Raw genomic sequence first — 20,608 nt, forward strand, 5'->3', positions numbered from 1 at the left:
AAAATAAAAAAGCGAGAACAGTGGGTTAGCACACATGATCTAGACGGGTTTTTATTTCTGACTGAAAAGACATTATTGGCTAAGAAGAAAGTCACTTTGGAAAAAAAAAAACGATTATGCTTCTTAGTTGTCTTTTCGGAGCGATCGTCGACTTCAGTGTAATAAACTGTTCCCCTCCATGTTGTTTCATACTGTACGTCAGCCTGCTTTGAATATCGGTTCCATAATTGGAGCAAAAAGTGGACGCTGGCTGCACGTCTACCTAACCTGATTCTAATTTCAAAGCATTGTTTACAAATAAAAGAAAGTGGTGGTCTCAGGACAGAGCCTTGGGGAACTTTAATGCCACATCAACAGCAACACCAGTCGATGAGTAAAAGACGATCTGCAGTCGATAATAAAAGCTTGACAACCAAATGAGGAAATGCATCAGAAGACAAAATATCTTGCATGGATGAGCGTGACGCACTAGGATCATTGAGTGAAAATGCAGACAAAAGCAGGCCTTAAAACACATTGTACACAATTTCAGCTGGAACTTTATTACGTGTAGCAGATCAATCTTTGACAACTTTGCTAAATGACCTCACTGAAGGACTCGGAGGAGAAAATGAAGTCGGCCTATATCCGTTGGTTATCGCGTTCTGATGACAAACAGGCACCTTAATCTGAAAATCTAGCTTCTATAAGGTAGAAGAGATGGAAACAATCGCATTACAGGCATTGCCTCTATCGGCCATTTTCACAGGCAAACTGCGATGACGTAGCTGCAGTTTGATGGCATATCTCAGAACATATATCACATCGTGCTGGCTTCTTCCTATCAGCAGAGCGTCAACAACGTCACAAAAACACAGCAGTTGGAATTCAAATAATTAATAAAAAATTAATTCTGTTGTCCTTAGTACTATCCAGTTTGAAAAGCGGTCCGTCCATGCGGTACCCGCCAGTTGAGTCGTCCCAGCGGTGCTTTCGGAGAAGCGTGGTGCGAAATTGCGTAGCTTCGGTGGTCGGCGGCAGAGCGACGAGCTTCTTGAAAGCTTGTTTGCGCACCCTGGCGATTACTGCTGCCTGCCTGCGCGTGCAAGGTCACGCCGCGCGAGAGGGAAAGCTCGCGTGCCTCAAGACTTTCTACTGCACGGCAATGACCCACTGTTCTGACGTCAGCGCAAGGTCTCAGATGGCCGGCGGGTAGGCGGCCGCGCACGCGTTCTCTGCGCGGCTGAATCAGAAATGCACGTGGCATCCACATCGGAAAGGCCACTGAAGGTGCTTGCTTATTAACTTCGCAGAATTTTTGTCTGTCACGGTTCACGGATTGCAGGGGTGTAGGGGAGGGGGATATATCTACCATCGTCAAATGAAATGCGAGCAGCGGAGCTCGTGTCATGCAGAAGGTCCAGTTTACTATATCTGCCTTTCGTCATCAAAAATAGGCGCACTCATTCAGTCTGCGATAGCTTTGCTTCTGTTTTTTCTTTTGGGGGGGGGGGGGGGGGGGGGCGTTCTTCTCGTTTTACGCCTGGAGCGCCACATTCGTACTTTCCACCACTCTCAACTTGCTCAGCCCAGTTTTGACTTGCTGCAGCGGCTGGCACCTGCGAGGGTGAAGGGAGTGCTCTTAGCTTGCTGGCCTGCGGAGCTTTTATTTTGCTTCCATCATCAGTGTTAGTTATCGGCGTCTGGTTGCGATGCCAACAGTGAAAAACACCGCTCGGGTTGCGGTCGGTGGTAAGTGCGAATGTGGCGCTCCAGTGGCAAAGCGAGATGACCAACGTCAAAGAAAACAATATCCAAACCGTCGCAGACCGGATGAGCGCGCGATCTCTGATAAGAACAGGCAGACAGCGTAAAGGCGTAAACTGTAGCGGTGGCCACGCGCTTGGCTGTTTGCATTAATTTGGCGCCGATCAACTTCCACGTCATTTTCTTTTCACGGGGAGAAAATGACGTCACGTTTTTACGTGCCCGTGGCGTACCAAACAGGATATTACGGGCGGATTAATAGGCTACATTATGTGGGAATTGTTCGATGTGGTTGGGGGGTCAGTTCGTATCGTGAATTTCCGGTAATTCTTAGAAAGATAGGGGGCATTGCAATATTCTTTTGTATTTCCCGCTTGAAGGATGGAGGGAGGAGCTGGTAATGAAAGGAAACATACTAGAGTATTAAAAGAAATTGCACGCGAGGTCAACACTATTGCAATCAGCTTTTTCTAATAATTTAAATCGCCTCTGAGGTGTCGTAAGTAAAAAAAAATTAAGTTTCCTTATCCTATCGCCAAGTGGTATGTGAATACAAGAGAGCATTAAATGCATTTGCGGGGTCCTCATTATGGGCGTGATGACGCAAGTTAAAGATATCTGAAGTAAATCAGCAGTTGTGCGCATCCCAATTCTTTATTTTGCAGGCCGCCAGTGAAGCTCAGCGACCTGGTAGATGGAGACTATGACGTCATGAGGCCTCCTACAATAGGAGGTAGGTTCTCCGTCCCAGATTTTTCTGTGCTCAGTTTAACGTCGAATGATCTGAAAGTTTCGTCTTCTGTTCCTCTGACTTGGAAACTAAAACACTTCTTTCAACTTCGCTTCTTTTGTACTCATTTTTAAAGCATCCAACGTTGTTTACTGTTAACTATATTGCTGGGTTGTTAGTACTGCTGTATTTGTTTGCTGACTGCTTATATGCGGCGTGCATATTCGCATACAAAAGCGCTCTTAAGCTGTTAGGCATTGACCTATTTAGTTATGAAGCAGAGGAGCGAAGGACGCCGCTGCTAGAGGCTAACGAAGCGTATAAATAAAGGAACTGTTCGAATCTTATCCTTCAATTATTCAAAAATGTGTACTTTGACAGGAGAAAAGGAAGTATTTGATGTGAAACGCTCAAAACAGTCTTCTTGCCGGTAAGACACTAAACTAATCCTACGTAATACGATGGCAACATCAATGAAGAGCCACTTATCAATAATTAGAAAAATAGCAGCTCTATTGCCACTTATGAACACGAACAATTACGCGCACATAGAAGGAAGTGTCTGTTAAGGCCTTAAAGTTTCATTGGTATTTTTCAACCTTTGTTAGATTTTTCTATGCGGAGGGTGCGAATGGTTAGGCAAGTGTCATCTTAGGACTGGATAATAGCTTCACTTTTTTGATTCGCTCTTGCAGAGCGCTACCGGCATGTAGGATACTGTGAACTTCATTCCCACGTTTCCTGCGGACTTAATGCAACGGTAGTTTAAAAACGATAGCCCTGAAAGCATAAAAAAATAACGTTTACCCCCACTTATTCACACTTTGCTGAAATCCCTGTAGTGGCCATGCCTCAAACATACTAAGTAGGCCTCATCACGGTTCCATGGTTGCATGATTTATTTTACTTCGCATTAGACTTGCGAACCTAAACATGTCCCCCTCCACAACAGTCACAGCTTAAAAGGGAAGCTGCGCAGTTTCATCTAATCTCCGCTGGTTGAGAAAAACTCCTGCTCCGGGGCATGAACCAATGTAACCTATCTAACGTAAAGAAGGTTTGATGAACGAGAAATATGAACTTTTCTGTGACGGAGTACTGTGGTCTTTTGCGATGTTTTATAGCAACCATGGCAGACGTTTAAAGAGAAGTGTTCTTGGTTGGTCGCGACAGTGCTAAGAAAACATTGTTAGCTATACGCAGTACGTTATCAGCATCGCAACGTTTGCTTTGCGAGGAAATGTCGAACCTTGTTTAAGGTACGCTCACTAAAGATGATATTTCTGTTCTTCAGATCGCCCTGTCACTGTGAACATCTCTGTATCAGTCCTAAACATCCGCTCGGTGGACGAAGGACGCCAGGTAAGATGCAGTCCATTCAAGCAAAAAATAAATATTCAGGAGCTATAAGCGATTTTAGGCACATTCCCGTGGATCCGCAGTTTTGTCCAAGTCATGACATCCCTTTAAACGGACATCGCCTTTTGTTGTGGCCGCAGATTGTTCTTAAGCTTACGCGCCCACACATGACGACTGAAAGAATAGGCATTAGCAGCTGTCTTCAGCGGCTAAACTTACAGTCGGGCGCAAAAGTTCCCGGGATATGGGTGGCGCACAAAAAAGAGAAAAGAATAGCGCAATGATGCGAGCCAGTCGCCTGAAATGCCTCAAGAGTACATGTATGCGCCATCTCTCGGTACCAGTTTTATGGGACTGGGTCGCAAGACAGCGTTATGGAAACTCTGTTCACGATCACATGCATCCCGCAAACTTTTGACACTACCTGTATCCGTACACAGGTAATAGGATAAACAGGATAAACACAAAGCGTAACAAGAAATACCCAGACAAGGCCGTAGAGGGCGCTTCGAGCACCTGCTCCCTTTTCCATTAATCCGCGGTTGTTGCATGGCTTGCAATATCAAGGTTCTTGTATGCATTGCTCATTGTGTGCTGCTACAGTGAAAGCGAGCAAAAATGACATCATATTGAGTACCGCGAGCCATGATTCAGGTCACTTGATCTGCGACGTAGACGTCGAGAGATGCGTGACCATCGCAAGTATGTTTTCTTATTGGGGAAAATGCACACTGTATTTTGAAGGCCACTTTCAGAAGCAGCGGTGATGCGTTTATATATCCGAACTAGAGATCCGAGAAATGACTGTAGCATTCCAAAAGAAACCGCCTTGAGCAAGCCTCTTCAACGCCGTTCCTCATATTGTCGGATGTTTGACCAACACTGTTCCTACTTCGAGTCATAGATCAATTCACCCTCTCCTTACCATATGCTTGCTGTTCCGGTTAGCTCAGTTGATATAGCGACTGCTCCAGTGAAGCGATGGTCCTGGTTCCGGGTTCGAACCCTGGACCAAGACGACTTTTTCTTTAACTGCGAACTTTCAGTAGGAGCTGTATAGCTTTCCTTTGTAGCCGTATGGCGGCGTTTGGGTGGATGCCATTGAGTAATTTGCTCCCTTATTACAACCCGGCTAGTTGAAATACGTTCCTGGCGTCAGTTGGATATTAACGCAAGCACTGACAGATCTCACTCTTGTTACTACCACACTTGGGTGCGTTTTCATCATGTTTCATGTGCATTTCCCTTCATCGCAGTTTGTCGAAGTGGACGTCTTCCTGCACGAGCAGTGGCATGACCGGCGGCTCAGGAACCGCGTCCTGGAAAAGATAGTGGTCGACCCCCGATGGCACCCGGACATTTGGACGCCCGAGGTGTACTTCAAGAACTCCGCCGACGGCCGCCTGGACCGCGTCATTTTTCCCTACGCGTACATCACACTCAAGCCGTCTGGCGATCTCTTTATGGCGGCCCGAGTGTCGCTGAAGCTTGCATGCAACATGGATCTCACCAGGTTCCCGCACGACAACCAATTGTGTGACATGCAGCTCAGCAGCCGTAAGTGAAACCGTTTGTGTCAACGCCGTAACCGTTACTTATTGTTGCTTATTATAGCTGCAGAAGTGACCCGTTATGCTTCTCTGCTTTACTTTTCTCGACTTGCCGTGGACCACGGAACGCGGATATCAGCAGAGCTCGGAACGTATGCATCAAAGGCCTAGACATTAAAAGGCAAACGTCTTAAAGCGATTGCGTTAATGTCCCCGTTCTCTACACTGTAAACAGAAATAAATAAAAAGGGAGTAAGTAGTCCTCCATCGCACTCCCTTTTATAAAAGGAAGTGTGATAGAAAATCCGGTGTCGGGGTTGCGAGTGAAAAATCATGGGCATAGCAGTGGCAGGTGGTCCCAGAGAGCAACCTAGGAGACAGGTGTTGCGTTCTGGATGCAGGCATGTGTTACCGCGAGCAGTTTGCCGCTCGCTTTTTCCAGACAGCGTGGCCATGCCGTCCTCTCTAAACACGAATTAGCCGACATGTGAGTAAAAAATGACTCAGCTGTCCTCTAGCCCAGTCTTTTTTTGGGGCATAGTATGCTGCCAAAGTTCCAAGGCACATTTTGATCTCTAAATATAACGAATGCTTACTCTTGGCGGCGGAGGCATATCCCTGCCGTATAGTGTTGTGCCTTGATGCAGTCAGAAATTGAAGCTTTTAATCGTAGCACCGGAGTTGTAGTTAACAAATAGAAGAGATAGAAACCTTGGTTAATTTTTTCGTAACTGCTCGAATGTCGCATATTTCCTTTGCCAACCGCTAGAACTCCGTATTATTAGTGATGGAATCTACCCCAGTGCTCGGGCAGGATACTCTGCCCGCAAAAGAAAGTGCACTAGAGGACAGCTTATTGCCTTTGTGCTCACATATAGGCTTTTTCGTGTTTGGAACGTAGCTTCAGTTGACGGGATAGGGTTATAGCTCTGTATGAAAATATTGTGAAAACATGCACAAGGGCCTTTTTTAGTTTGCGAGCGTGCAACTGCTTTCTTCGCATTTCATGTGCGCGAATAGCAAAAAAAATTCAGTAAATCTCAGTAAACGACGAAAATGGCCTGCGAAGCAGATACGTGGAGGCTAACGAAAATAAATGCAATTTAAATTGTGGTCGGTGCAGTAAAGTGTCGCAAGGATAATTATACCGCCAATGTTAAGAGACAAAAAAGAGAAATGCGACTTAAGGAGAAAATATGAGTTACGGACTCTCTAGGCGGGTTACAGTAGAAATGGGCATTGGCAGGGCATATGCAGTGCGAAGACAAGATGACCGATTGCTGCGTGCGGCATAGCTGTCGGGATTATTTGCTGATGGTTGACACTATTGCTGCCGAAGGTTTGTAATAGTACTTCCAAGAAAATCTCCGCGGCGGCTACCAGCTATAGTGCACAACTTCGATGGTTCTTGCAGTCACGGCCACGATGGTCATATTTCCATGGTGGAGGAATACAATAACGCCTTTCTACTCAGTTTTCGGTAGACGTTACGAAAACTATGGTCGCCAAAATTAACAAGGAACACTATACTAAGTTGACCCGCAAAGTCCACAATGTTGCCCCGGTACGCAAAAGTCGATTATCAATAACTAATATTCACAAACACATTTAAGACGGAGAAGAGAGCAAAGTATGCGTTGGAAAGAATGACAGCTGATGATATCGTAGCTAAAATAATAAGAGGCAACCGACACTTTCGGGGAGTGTAATGCGGAGAGCAATTCAATGGTCTCATAAGGTGGCGGAGTGGATTCCAAGAGAAGAGAAGCGTAGCAGGGGGCGGCAGAGTGTCAGGTGCATATAGATAGGGTTAGGAATTCGGCAGGTATAAGGTGGCCGCAGCTTTCGCGATAAAAAGTTAATTGGACGTCGATGGGACAGGCCTTCATCCTGCAGTAGACATAACTGGGATAATGATGATGATTAATCAGAACCTTAATAAGCAATATGAAATTCAGTTTTACGTTGTTGCCTCACAGTCTTGTAGGCCGTTGTTAGTGGTTTGAATGCGCACCCATCATCAGCCTCAGACTTCCACAACATGTGGGCTTGATACCTGGTGCGTTTTTTTCTTCTTATTCAGCAGTATTTTGTAATACTGTCATGACAAGTGTGAATATGCGCTTGAGTTTATCTGTTTGTTCCATACTGATCAGGCATGTACCCAAGGGGGGCCAAGGGGGCCGCCCCCGCCACACCCAGCCCAAGTTGCCTTGGAAGTGCTCGGCTAGCTGAAAGCGACGAACTGTCGCTAGCTAGAAGAAACTACCATGGGTCTCTCCCGAAAAAATCTCCTGCCTACATGCCTGACACTGATAATTTTCTTTTCATTCCTACGTTCAATTTTGCGTAGCCGAATGTCTCTGAAACGTGTCGAGAAAGCTTGGGGCCTCTTTCTGAAAATTAATATTTTCTCTTGATATTGATATGGCGCCTTTCTTGGGTATGAGGCTTTTGCTAAAGCGTGTGCAGGCTATAAGAGCGAAACCGGGCATCGGCGTTTTGCAGAGATCAAAAAAGTGGGCGGTAACAACCACTCCGTCCTGCGCTTTAACACACCGCTCCTGAAAGCGTGGCACAGGCATGCTTTTGAAAATGTGGGGTACAACAATCGATCTCCTGTCGATCCCTCTTCACATAGGACTGCTAGTCAGTTGAGCCTGGCAGGAGGAAGTATAGGGCTAGGTCCCGCGTACTTTCCCACAACCGTAAAGGCAGCCAAACATACCTGAAAATTGGAGGGAACAACGGAAACAATGATGAACGCAATTTCAAGGACAGCTAACCCCACGACGTGAGTGAGAGGTCTACTATCTTCATGAAAAGCTTACGGGACACGAGTATGCGAAAAAAAATTTTGGTGCAGTCACATAATCAAGCAGCTTGCAGTGTCTTAAGGTATAAACAGATGTGCATGTTCTATCCGCCTGTAACAATACCACGCTGCTGTGTATTGTTACCAACAAACCTTTTTAGTGCGACAGCACTACTTAACGAGGTCAAACCTAACCAAGAATCTTGTGTGAAGCCTCGAAGTAACTAGGCAAGCGCGGGTTAGTTAGGAAGAACGTCGCACAAGCTTTAGCCAATGGGAGAATGCTCGGCTAAGTTTAGAGGAGCGTCGCGCCAGCTATAGCCAGTGGGAGAATGCTCGGCTAAGTTCGGAGGAGCGTCATGCCAGCTGCCGTCTAGTGGAGAGAGGTACGAAGATGAAGAGGGAGAAACGCGGTTGCCCGCACATATAGAGGCCAGAAAGAAGAGGCGAAGGATGAGCACGTGCTTTCGCACGTCTGCTCGGTTTAACTGCATTAAAACTCTACCACTTTGTCAGAAAACACGCGCCATGTAAACTTTACATCACGGTAGTACTGGTCGTGTTGTCAGAGCTGTACCACCATCGAGGTTATACACTGAGCATGCGCTTGAAAATTGGTTGTTTTTTTTTCGATGGGGGGGGGGGGGGGGAAGGAAATGGCGCAGTATCGGCCTCACATATTGGGGGAAACCAAAACCGTGCCGTAAGAGAAGGGATAAAGGAGGGAGTGAAAGAAGAAAGGAAGAAAGAGGTGCCATAGCGGAGGGCTCCGGAATAATTTCGACCACCTGGGGATCTTTAACGTGCACTGACATCGAACAGCACACGGGCTCCTTAGCGTTTCGCATCCATCGAAACGCGGCCGCCGCGATCGGGTTCGAAGCCAGATACTCCGGATCAATAGTCTAGCGCCTTACCCACTGAGCTACCTGGTTATGTAATTAGGAGAGAATGTGGTTATGCACCGATCTCGTGCCCTTTTCTTCAGTAGATAAGAGGGCCAGCGTATGATGAGTATACAGGAAGATTATTCGGTCATTTTCGAGCTTCTGAACTCTGATGTAGCACTGATGTCCTGCTTCGTGCTTTTCGTAGAATGTAATTTTTTCAGACAAGGACGTTTCACAAGCTTTGGAGATTTGTAAGTGGACTGTCGTAGATTGCAAAACTAACTCGAGTTGATAATTTTTAGAGCAAATCAAGAAATGAAAATAGTCTTGAGCGGGACAATTAATGCCTAGACAGGCAACTGACAAACTCTGCCTCCTAGCCGATCATTACGGTGGCAAAGTACATTTCAAAGGAAGGAATCGAAGCCAGTAGGAAATAGTCTCTTGAGAACATATTAGGAGATGTGACGTTACAATCTGGCTGCGGCTGGCACAAAATAATGCTTAACGGGAGTCCTTGGTGGTGGCCTATATCGTACCGTATAAGTGACGTGAACGCTGGTGATGATGATGACGAATTAGGCTATTATCTATTGTGAGCAACTCACTTAGAAAGAAGCTGTGCGATGCCTTATACAGTACATATATTATGGTGACCTTATGTACAGTCGAAGACAGAATAATAAGGACCACTCTACCCTCACATTGTGCAGAAGAAATGGAAAGGCTCGCTCCCTTTATGCACAAGCGCTCAAAGACATTAATTCGCATAAATATGAGACGTCCTGTAATTTTAAGAAAGTAACGCGTCAGAAAGCTTTAAACACTGAAGCGTAATTCATATTAATTTTTCCGCGACTGTACGCTTTTGATTGAAAGTTTTTAGGCCACATTATGATCTTCTGTCGTGCAATGGAACACATACGGCTCGCCTGAAGCTACAAATCTCTGAAAGCTGAGCAATGCGCTCGTCCTCAACTTTGAAGTCCTCTTTGCCTTCAAGGATGCCGTAATTGCCTCACCTACGATAGAGAAGCAAAACACTTATATCGAATACTTTTCGATAGCGCGTGCACACCGTCAAAGCACCTTCAGAGACACGAGGAGTTCGTTCTGCATATTCAGCTCTTGCTAGTTTACACGGGTTGATTTATGGGCGTTATACGAGGTCTGTTGTGCTGGAAGCCGAAATTCGGAAAACATCCTTTCCTCTCCCTCACGTTCATGCACTGATGCCTGTCGTGTTCCTTTGCTCTGACGCAGTGGTCCACCCTAGAGAGCAGATGACCCTCAACTGGACATCTTTCCGGATCACGAAGAACTTGTCGCTGTCGCAATTCAAGGCCATCTACGTCGGCCATGGCGACTGCACAAAGTCTTTTGACGTTGGTGAGTGAACACACCACGACTATCATTCTGACAGGCGTTTGGGTGCGTGAACTTCGCTGAGCCCACGAATGTATCGAGCAGAGGGTCCGCACCTCGAAAAGAAGGGACAGGAGACAAACGCTAAGTCAGGTCGCCTGTCCTCTCTCGAGCAACGAAGAGTCCACAGGATGTTCTGCCAAAGCTTTTCGGCGGTGCTGTCATAAGGTTTAAGTATTCTCTCCTAAGTGCAGACGACCTGACTTAACGTCTTTCTCTTGTCCGTTGTTCTCGTGCTATGGAGCCTGATGCGAATTACCCACTAGCCCCCGAACCGTGACTCTTCTTGCTCAAGATGGGTTCAAAGACCCATATTCTAATCATTTACCGCATATAAGTCGAGAACTAGGCCAGGGAAAAGCTTGTATCATCCATTGTATCACCAGTGGATACCCGGCGGCACTGGAGATCGAACACCGCACCTGCCGCACGCAAGACGGAGGCCCAACCGCTTGGCCACTGGAGCACCTTAGGCTCCAGTGGACCTATGCCATAGCTCAATATGGAGGTTTCTGAAATAAAGCATCTGATCGCTGACATTCATGACGTTAGCGCCCTCACTTTTATTTGTTTATGCAATAGGGTGCCATGTAATTAGTTTATGCGTCATCGAACTTTGCACGCCTGTAGAATTACCTTGTTTTTGTTGACTGTAATATTGTCCCGGGCTTGTCGTTACTTGTTTCATTTCTTTGGCTTTGAAAAAACAACTAAAATCAATTTTTATTTTAATTAAGTCGATCATAGCAACGCTTTGTTATGTATGTTCACATTATGTCCTTGAAAAAGATGTAAGTTTACTTAAATCAGTGCCACGCGTGCAGTTCAGTTCGCAATCAAGTTGAGCGACTGCGAGTTTGATTGCTAGTAAAGACCAGAAAGCAAGAGTGTAGCATCTACAGGGCGAATACAGTCGCCATCGAGAGGTTCCATATTGTCCTAGCAATCATTTCTGGCGCTACTATAACTGCCGATGGTATCACACGCTTGATCGCAAATATTCTTTGTGGTTCCGCTAGTAGTTGTGACGTAAAAGGCGAGAGAATAAGATGTGACTTCAGTTTAATAGCAATCGTTAATACTTTTGACGTCGGATTATCGCTTTGACTACATGCAACAGGACTGGTGGAAAGCTTGAAGTATTTTCGCGTTAATGGTATCATATTATGATTGGGGGAGACAGGTGGATATTTTTTTCATCTGGTTGGATTAAGGTATAGTTTAAAGTTAATTGTAGTTATTTGGTATATATATATATATATATATATATATATATATATATATATATATATATATATATATATATATATATATATATATATATATATATATATATATATATATATATATATATATATATATATACATAAGTTTTATTTTTTTACCGAGTAGTTGCAAGCTTCTCATCCGAGTGCATGCTGTTACCGCTGCCACCCATGTATACCAGCACAAGTCGGCCGTTGTGGGGATAGACTTTATATTTGAGGGCTCTGAGACGCCGGTGTGAGGTCTAGTTGTCGACGTGTGGAATTGATTTTTATTGCTACCGATGTAAAAATGAATAGAGAAAAAGTCAAGGCTATAGAGTGGGCTAGCTATGAAAGAAAGCAAAATCTGGCAGGAGGTTTCGGTGTCGATTGAGTTACAGCGGCTCTTGAATTATCGGCTATTCGACTAGATTAGCCACTTTCCCAAGCGACGTGCTGCTGAAATTCTCCTCCAGGCAACTACGACTGGAGCTTCACGTTCATTTTTACGGCATGTTAGCCTAGGAGAGCGTTATAAATACGATGGAAATATCCTCATCGGGAAAAAAATATAGTGTTGGTCACAAAATTCTTCCATTGACTGGAAGGAAGTGACGCCACCAGAGCTGATATTTCCTACTGGCTGGAGGAAGCGACATCACCAGACTGAACGTGATGTCATGACACCGGAATTGACGTCACTCCCAGTAAAGGAATGAAGAACTTATAATGCTATCGCGCCGGCAACACAGAAAGTAATTAGGTGTGCGAAATTTTTCCCCATGCACCTCTTTTGCGTATACATTTATCGTAGAACCATCCAGGGCACATGCTGCTTGGACACTGGTGGCTAACAAACAAAACCGTATGCTCTCGTCTACATCTTTGTGTCATGTGTGCTCGATCGTCCTTACCACGGCGTTTATACCAGATGATCCACCAACTGCTGTCCTTTCCTCCTTGCAGGCACATTCAGCTGCTTGTACGGACGCGTGGAACTGCGTCGTCGCGCGGGCTTTTACCTCATCAACAAGTACGCACCCAGCACCATCATCGTGTTCATGTCGTTCGCCGCCTTCTGGATGCCGTGCGAAGCGCTGCCCGCCCGTGTCACGCTCAGCGTCACATCACTGCTCAGCTTGGTCACCGCCCAGTACCAGGCGAGCATGCCGGGCGTCTCCTACGTGGTGGCCATGAACGTGTGGATGATCGTCAGCATCCTCTTCGTCTTTCTGGGCCTGGTGGAGACCGCGCTCATCGTCGCATGCACGGCAGGCCACAAGAAGGGCACCGGCAGGTGGCCCAAGCCAGTGCTCGTCGACTGGGTCGCCCGGCTGCTCTTCCCCGCTGCGTTCCTTTTGCACGCGCTCATCTACTGGGGCATCTACGGCCGGGACTGATTTTGTTCGCTCACTTTGGCGCCGAATAGGCGCCTGCCTTGCTCCTGACAGAGAAAGCACCTTGAAAATGACGTCAGACGCAGCATCGGGTTGGTACACAGTGTTCACCGGTCGGGGGGCCGCTGGCTCTGAAAGCCATTCCACTTGCCTTGTGGTGAGGGCGTTTCTGCTATTGTAAACACAGCTTCAGACGTTTAGATTGAGGCTCGTGCTGTATTAGGACTGTCGCCACAAGTTTCTCTATGTCTTCAGCGTAACTACACCTGGGCTGTCGGTGTAGAGCCCTCAGTAAGGCCCGCCCGCTGAGCGCACTGCACTGTCCTTCTCGGTTGCGCTACTTGTTCAAACGCATCTATACCGGGGCGCCTACAGGAATGAATGATATTGCCCCCATCTTCAAAATCACGTGGCACCCTTCTGGACCTTTTATGGTGGCCATTTTCAAGCACGTAAGAAAAAAGTGGGGAACCTTATGACGCATCCGGCTGCTGTTTGCAATTTGAATAGACGAACGCATTGGCGTGTAGCAGAGCAGCGTATCAGCAGCGGCTTGACTGACTGTCTGCTGTTTGCGTCACGGAAATGGCGTAATATGAAACACCTTTTTATGTAGGGCTGCTGATTGTGATAACAAGCGTATGAATGGTTGCGAAGTAAAGGTCATGTTGCTCAGGTGTTACCCTCGGAAGGCTGCAAATGCTTGATGGCCGTTCACCAACTTCAGCAGAGGTCGACTTGCAGCAATGTTAAAGTTTCACTCGTGAAAAGCGTTAGACAGATCTTTGCTGCAAGCACAGTCAAAGTTTTTGTACCGTTTATTGCCTTGCCGATAGATTTGTGGCAGGTTGTGATACTGCGAAATACTCGTTGCGCGTTCTCCAGAGGTGCTGTGCCATTGTGGCTATTGCATTGGAGTGACATCGTTCTGATGTTCGCTATAATCGTAAGCATGAGCAACTGCTGCGCTAATCAAAAGTGGTTCAGTTCGCGTCTGGAAAAGGAAAAAGTTCTGGACATGAGCATACATTGCATTTCTGACTGAGATGCAATACTGCGGCTAGCTAATGGCTATCTTCATCATACACAACAGGCTGTGCAGTTGGGGTCAAATGTGTGTAGACCGTATGACCAGCGCACTGCCCTTTAAGCGCACACCTTACCACAGCTTCTTGGCTTAAGCATGCTTTTGCTATGGTCCAGCCATGCACACCAACAAGCCAAGCAGGCGTGAGCACGTACCTGAAAAACATGAGCGGCTAATGTAGTATACTTACTGTTTTCTGCGCACTGTTAGAACGTTCTGCACAAGTTTGACACTGACTGTACTGTTGCTCAGACAGCGGCCAGGTGGCCTTGTTATCCTTTTTTTAATGCTTGCATGCAACCTTTTTTCTCCTTTTGTGCAATGTGTTCTGTCGCTCTGCAGTTTGTTTTGATGTTTGCATTGAAGTAACAGTAAAACTGTTCTGAATAGTTTGCGTGCTCTCGCATCAGCGCGTTTACTTACAAGCAAATAAAAGAGCAGCCGCGCGATGGTAGTGCACGTTTTAGACTGCAGCCAGGCAGTGAAACCTCATGTCCTTTCACTTCATGTCATCCTACATCGACGCCCTTTGAATCAACTCAGCCTTTGACACTGTTGACAGCCAAGACACATTGGCTTGTACATAATTTACGCCTTGATACACATGCCGCGAGCTTTCAGGTGTGTGCCGGGCTGCGCATTATAAAAGTGTATTGCCTGGCCTGTCGAAGGGTACACTTAATGACACTTTCACTGCGGCATTAAGTAAAGCATAGCACAAACTGATGGTAATTTGAATTATTGTGCTGCCGTTTACGTATGCTTTTGGTGGCGTCATTCTTAGACCGAGTTGTGACTCCGGACAGTTCCAGTAAATCGCGGCCCCATGCACATGTAGCTCATTGATAATGCAAGGTTGTGAACTTTTGTCCCAATCGCGAGAGCTCATTTCAATCTGATTAGTTTTACTCAACGGAACTAAAACTACAGAGTGATTAAAAAGTCAGAGAAAAGGAAAAATTCAGTAGCTCGAAAAGTATCGAAAACGATGTGATTTTCACATAAGTGCCCAAAAAGAAATGGAATTTTGTTTAGTGACGAAAAATTTTATTGCCAGAATTCGTACATTTGACACGGACAGGTGACGTTTCAGGGTTCAGTAGTTTGTAGAGAGGCCGTATTGGTTAATTATATACATTGTTTCGCGGTAAAATTCGGGATTAAAAAAATTCCCCGTCTTTCTGAGCGTTCCCGTGGAAATCGCACCAAACCACTGCCTATACGTGACGTAATTGAATTTTAATTTTTTCAATTACTCTTGGATCACCCTGTGTGAAAACGTTGTTCATTTTGCTGCATACTTCATTCGCTACGGCGGCTCACTTTTCTGAGAGCTAACCTTGTCTGCGCACTTGCGCCTTCCCGCAGTGGACTGTACATCTTTCAGTACACTTGGGCCAGTTTGATGTATTAGGGATTTTGTCATACTCCGTCCATCATTTCCATCTCATTTGTAATCTAGGCTTTTTGCATATTGTCGACAACCGTATTATATTTACAAGCGGTCAGCCCCACTCTATCAAACTGTGTTGGCAGGGTCTAATTAATTGCGGTGTTTTGGTTGCGCCGGCGGATTAGGGGCGCAGAAGCCTGCGCGGCGTACGTATCAAGTTTGCCGGCGCTTTTCTTAGTGACAAACTGACTTGAGTCATTCAAGAGACGCCTCCCGATCCACTCGTGGCAAATAGGTCTTTCAACTTGTCACCAAGCCCCCCGCGTGTTGTATATTTAGCTGATCCACCCGCTGCCAAGTCCCCGGCGAGGTGTCATAGTCTTACGAACGCGGCAGCTATTGGTGGCAGAAAGCCGTTGCTTGTGATGACAGGAAAGGCTGTGACTGTTTGTTTGTTTTTTGTCCTCTTTCTATGTGCCAAAAATTGTCCCGCGAATAAAGCGTTTTTACCTGTTGTGGAATTTGGACGTGAATGATCCCTGTTGTTTTGAAAGACAGCTGTGGTGATCGGGGGCTTTTTAGGTTCGGGAACCCCGTTTCAGCAAGGCGACCGCGTGGTTCTCTAAGAGCTTGATTTGTGACCAGGGATGCAAAAAGTGAAACGGGTGGTTGTAGTTGATGCGCCAGCAATCTGGCATTCTGCGAAATATCTGTGGGCTCTAGACACGAAACAACATAGTACTGTGTAGAAGACGAATCCATGGCTGCTGCAGTATAGTGGCAGTCATGGACATTGTTGAATTTTTGGTACTTTAGAAAAGCTGTATTAGCCCCCTGTGGAACGTTTTGTTGTGCGCTTAGCGGCAAACTATGTTGTTTGTTCATTCACTGCGGCGTGTCTGTACCAAGAATGAAAACGTCAAGCCTTTTACATCCCTAGTGGGGCGAATAAATTGCAGGAATAGTCAAATTGCTACGCAAGGAACTAAGGAAGCTTGGCCTTTAGTCATCACTACGTACGTCAGCCGAGCATAAATGCTCGCCTCCACATTTTTAGTGAGCCTGGGTGAGCTGAGCGATGGACAGTGCCCTGACACTATCCGAACCCTGGTCCTCGACGTCGGCCCAATGTACGTGGCCGACTTGCAGACTTAGGGCCGATTTACATTTGAGCTCGGGCCAACATAGTTATTTAATAGGCCCAAAGTTGTCACAAGAAACTGCGTCACGTCGGCTCAAGTAGGAAAGATTTGTAATATTGTGCTCTGCCCGACTGTGGGCTGACTGAACCGGGAACCGATAACACCGTTGGCCGGACTAGAAAGCAATCATTCTATTATAACCTAATTGACAATGAATGAACTGCAGATTAGTAGACAAAGGTTTTATGGTCAGTCGGGCTAAGTATTTTTGCTGCGTAACAGCGTCAGCAACAGCTCAAGCATGTTAGCAATTGTTTACGTACATAAGGGCTTCAAGCACTGAGAGAAAGTAGTGGTGTGACATCCCCATACCTTGCGAAAATCGAGTTCATTGCTCAAAACTTTATATCAGTGTCTTATACTTCAGCCAGATGCAAGCAGCTTCTGTCAGAATCCTAATAATTTTTCTATTCACCTTCTCATATTGCAGGCAGCATATCCACCTTTCATGAGTCGAACTTTCTCACAGCACACCATAACGCAAAATAAGGGAAGCGATCAAAGTTAGAGATAAGTCGCTTGCCGTCTGAAAATGCTCAAAACGTTCTTTTCGGATAATGCAACATTTTGAAATATCAGAGAGAATTTCATTTGACATCTTTGGTAAGATATTTTGATGTTTCGCAAACGGCAGACAGGCCAATGCTGAGATACTCCTTGCCTGATGAGGCAAACACTAACACGCAGGGTATATTCCTTATAGTACACATTTTTTAACCTTTACGCTTTACGCGTGGTACATAATTCTGCCGCTTCCGCAGGGGCCATGAATATCGGGTTAGCATTACTACTAATTATTCCATGCATGAACCACATTCATAAAACCGAAAATCGCAGCAGCAGCTGCACGTCTGCATGCAGCGTATGATCTCTGCGATTAATACATTCAGCTAGGTGAAGCCTACTTTCCTAAAGGAGTAAGATGATTTACATTACATTTATTTTGGAAAGGAAATGTTGTGTTACATGGAAAGCCTGGTTTGTAGCGTAGACATTTTTTAGTTCAATATGTGATGGACACGCAGTAAGATAGCCAGGAGCGTCGACTTTGGCGCGCCGCAATGCATTCGGAAGGCACAATTTTCCCACACGACCGCCCAGCGCGCGTCTGGCGATCATCGTTGCGCTTTAATTTCTCCCTCGTACCCTCGTGCTTGTTTTCTCTCTTTCGCTGTCCTCATTGCAAACTGATGGATGGATTGAAGTTGAGAACGTCCTCTTTGAAACCGGGTAGTGACAGTTGACACCATGCTCCTTTTTTTCCCTTTATATTTCTTTAAGCAATCCTTCAAACTTAACGGTATTTTCTATAAATTTGCCAGATTTCTTTAAACATAATTTTTAATCCTGAAATGACAAAGGATGGATGGATGGATGGATGGATGGATGGATGGATGGATGGATGGATGGATGGATGGATGGATGGATGGATGGATGGATGGATGGATGGATGGATGGATGGATGGATGGATGGATGGATGGATGGATGGATGGATGGATGGATGGATGGATGGATGGATGGATGGATGGATGGATGGATGGATGGATGGATGGATGGATGGATGGATGGATGGATGGATGGATGGATGGATGGATGGATGGATGGATGGATGGATGGATGGATGGATGGATGGATGGATGGATGGATGGATGGATGGATGGATGGATGGATGGATGGATGGATGGATGGATGGATGGATGGATGGATGGATGGATGGATGGATGGATGGATGGATGGATGGATGGATGGATGGATGGATGGATGGATGGATGGATGGATGGATGGATGGATGGATGGATGGATGGATGGATGGATGGATGGATGGATGGATGGATGGATGGATGGATGGATGGATGGATGGATGGATGGATGGATGGATGGATGGATGGATGGATGGATGGATGGATGGATGGATGGATGGATGGATGGATGGATGGATGGATGGATGGATGGATGGATGGATGGATGGATGGATGGATGGATGGATGGATGGATGGATGGATGGATGGATGGATGGATGGATGGATGGATGGATGGATGGATGGATGGATGGATGGATGGATGGATGGATGGATGGATGGATGGATGGATGGATGGATGGATGGATGGATGGATGGATGGATGGATGGATGGATGGATGGATGGATGGATGGATGGATGGATGGATGGATGGATGGATGGATGGATGGATGGATGGATGGATGGATGGATGGATGGATGGATGGATGGATGGATGGATGGATGGATGGATGGATGGATGGATGGATGGATGGATGGATGGATGGATGGATGGATGGATGGATGGATGGATGGATGGATGGATGGATGGATGGATGGATGGATGGATGGATGGATGGATGGATGGATGGATGGATGGATGGATGGATGGATGGATGGATGGATGGATGGATGGATGGATGGATGGATGGATGGATGGATGGATGGATGGATGGATGGATGGATGGATGGATGGATGGATGGATGGATGGATGGATGGATGGATGGATGGATGGATGGATGGATGGATGGATGGATGGATGGATGGATGGATGGATGGATGGATGGATGGATGGATGGATGGATGGATGGATGGATGGATGGATGGATGGATGGATGGATGGATGGATGATGGATGATGGATGGATGGATGGATGGATGGATGGATGGATGGATGGATGGATGGATTAATGGATGGATAAGGCTGAACCCTTTAAATCGGGCTGTGGCTCAAGCCGCCTAGCCATGACCTGAGAAATTTTACTCCTGTCTTGCTTTTAGCCACCAATCATATAACCTTCGCTTGGTTACTTCTACCCGCTTAAAATCTATTTTCCCTTTACTATACTTAAACCCCAATGCCTTGGGTATGTCAGCCCCGCTGCTTTCCACTGTAGGGTGAAGCCCTTTACAGAAAAGTATCAAATGTTCAGCCGTTTCCTTCTCCTCTCCGCACGCTATGCACAACGTGTCTATCTCGTGGTACCTGACTCTATACGTCTTAGTCCGCAAAACTCCAGTACTGGCCTCAAACAACAAAGAGCTTCCCCTACAATTATCATAGATGTTTTCTTTGTCAATTTCCTGTTTAAAGGTCATGTATGTTCCCAGTGCCGATTTCGTCAGCATCCCTGTTTTCCACAGAGCTCTCTCTCTTTCTTTAACCTTTTTCTTAACCGATAATTGCTGATTTGCCCCCTTACTGCTGTCCAGATATTTGCTTGTCAATTTTCTAGTTCGCTTTCTCCATTTCGTGTCAACATTCTCTATATATAGGTATCTGAAAACTTTCCCAGCCCACTGCTTTTCCCCCATTTTTCTCAATCGTTCCTCAAATGCTTACTGCTAGCCTCTCTGCTCTAACTAAAACTGCTCTAAAGTAACTACGCTGACGCGCCACCTGGCGGCAGGGCGCGAAACGAAATCATGTGGCGGCCAGCGGCGCGGCCGACGCAGGCGACCTTCCAGCACAGCGCCACAAAGCAGGCAACTGTGACGTATGTCACGGGGCATGCATGCGCTTGCAAAATAAGGGGGCGGTGGGGAACGGGGAGAGGTGATAGGGAACGTCCGGTACCGCGGAGTCCCCAGTACCGCAGGAGTGGCGGATGTAACACGAGCGTCTCCTACCGGACGCTCCGCCAAGCTTTCTCCGACGTAGCAAAATTGATCCCGTCTTATCAGCGGAGTCCGGGCTCCTCTCTATCTCACTCAGTGGTCGTGGATAAGCACCATTTTCAACAAGAACTCTGACAACTGGAACCTTTCT

At 46.2% G+C, this 20,608-nt stretch overlaps 1 protein-coding gene across 1 annotated transcript in view; it reads left to right on the plus strand.

Moving 5' to 3' along the window:
* LOC144099351 (glycine receptor subunit alpha-1-like) overlaps positions 1-16,160 on the plus strand; it is a 40,633-nt gene extending 24,473 nt beyond the window's left edge. The window contains exons 2-6 of the mRNA XM_077632578.1: positions 2,412-2,479; positions 3,771-3,838; positions 5,092-5,392; positions 10,354-10,479; positions 12,729-16,160. Of these exons, the coding sequence (XP_077488704.1) occupies positions 2,412-2,479; positions 3,771-3,838; positions 5,092-5,392; positions 10,354-10,479; positions 12,729-13,162 (997 nt within the window). The 3' untranslated portion in view covers positions 13,163-16,160. The remainder of the gene's footprint in view (positions 1-2,411; positions 2,480-3,770; positions 3,839-5,091; positions 5,393-10,353; positions 10,480-12,728) is intronic.
* The last annotated feature ends 4,448 nt before the right edge of the window (positions 16,161-20,608 follow it).

The sequence above is a fragment of the Amblyomma americanum genome, chromosome 7 (genome assembly GCF_052857255.1).
Source record: "Amblyomma americanum isolate KBUSLIRL-KWMA chromosome 7, ASM5285725v1, whole genome shotgun sequence".
Taxonomy (NCBI): Eukaryota; Metazoa; Arthropoda; class Arachnida; order Ixodida; family Ixodidae; genus Amblyomma; species Amblyomma americanum.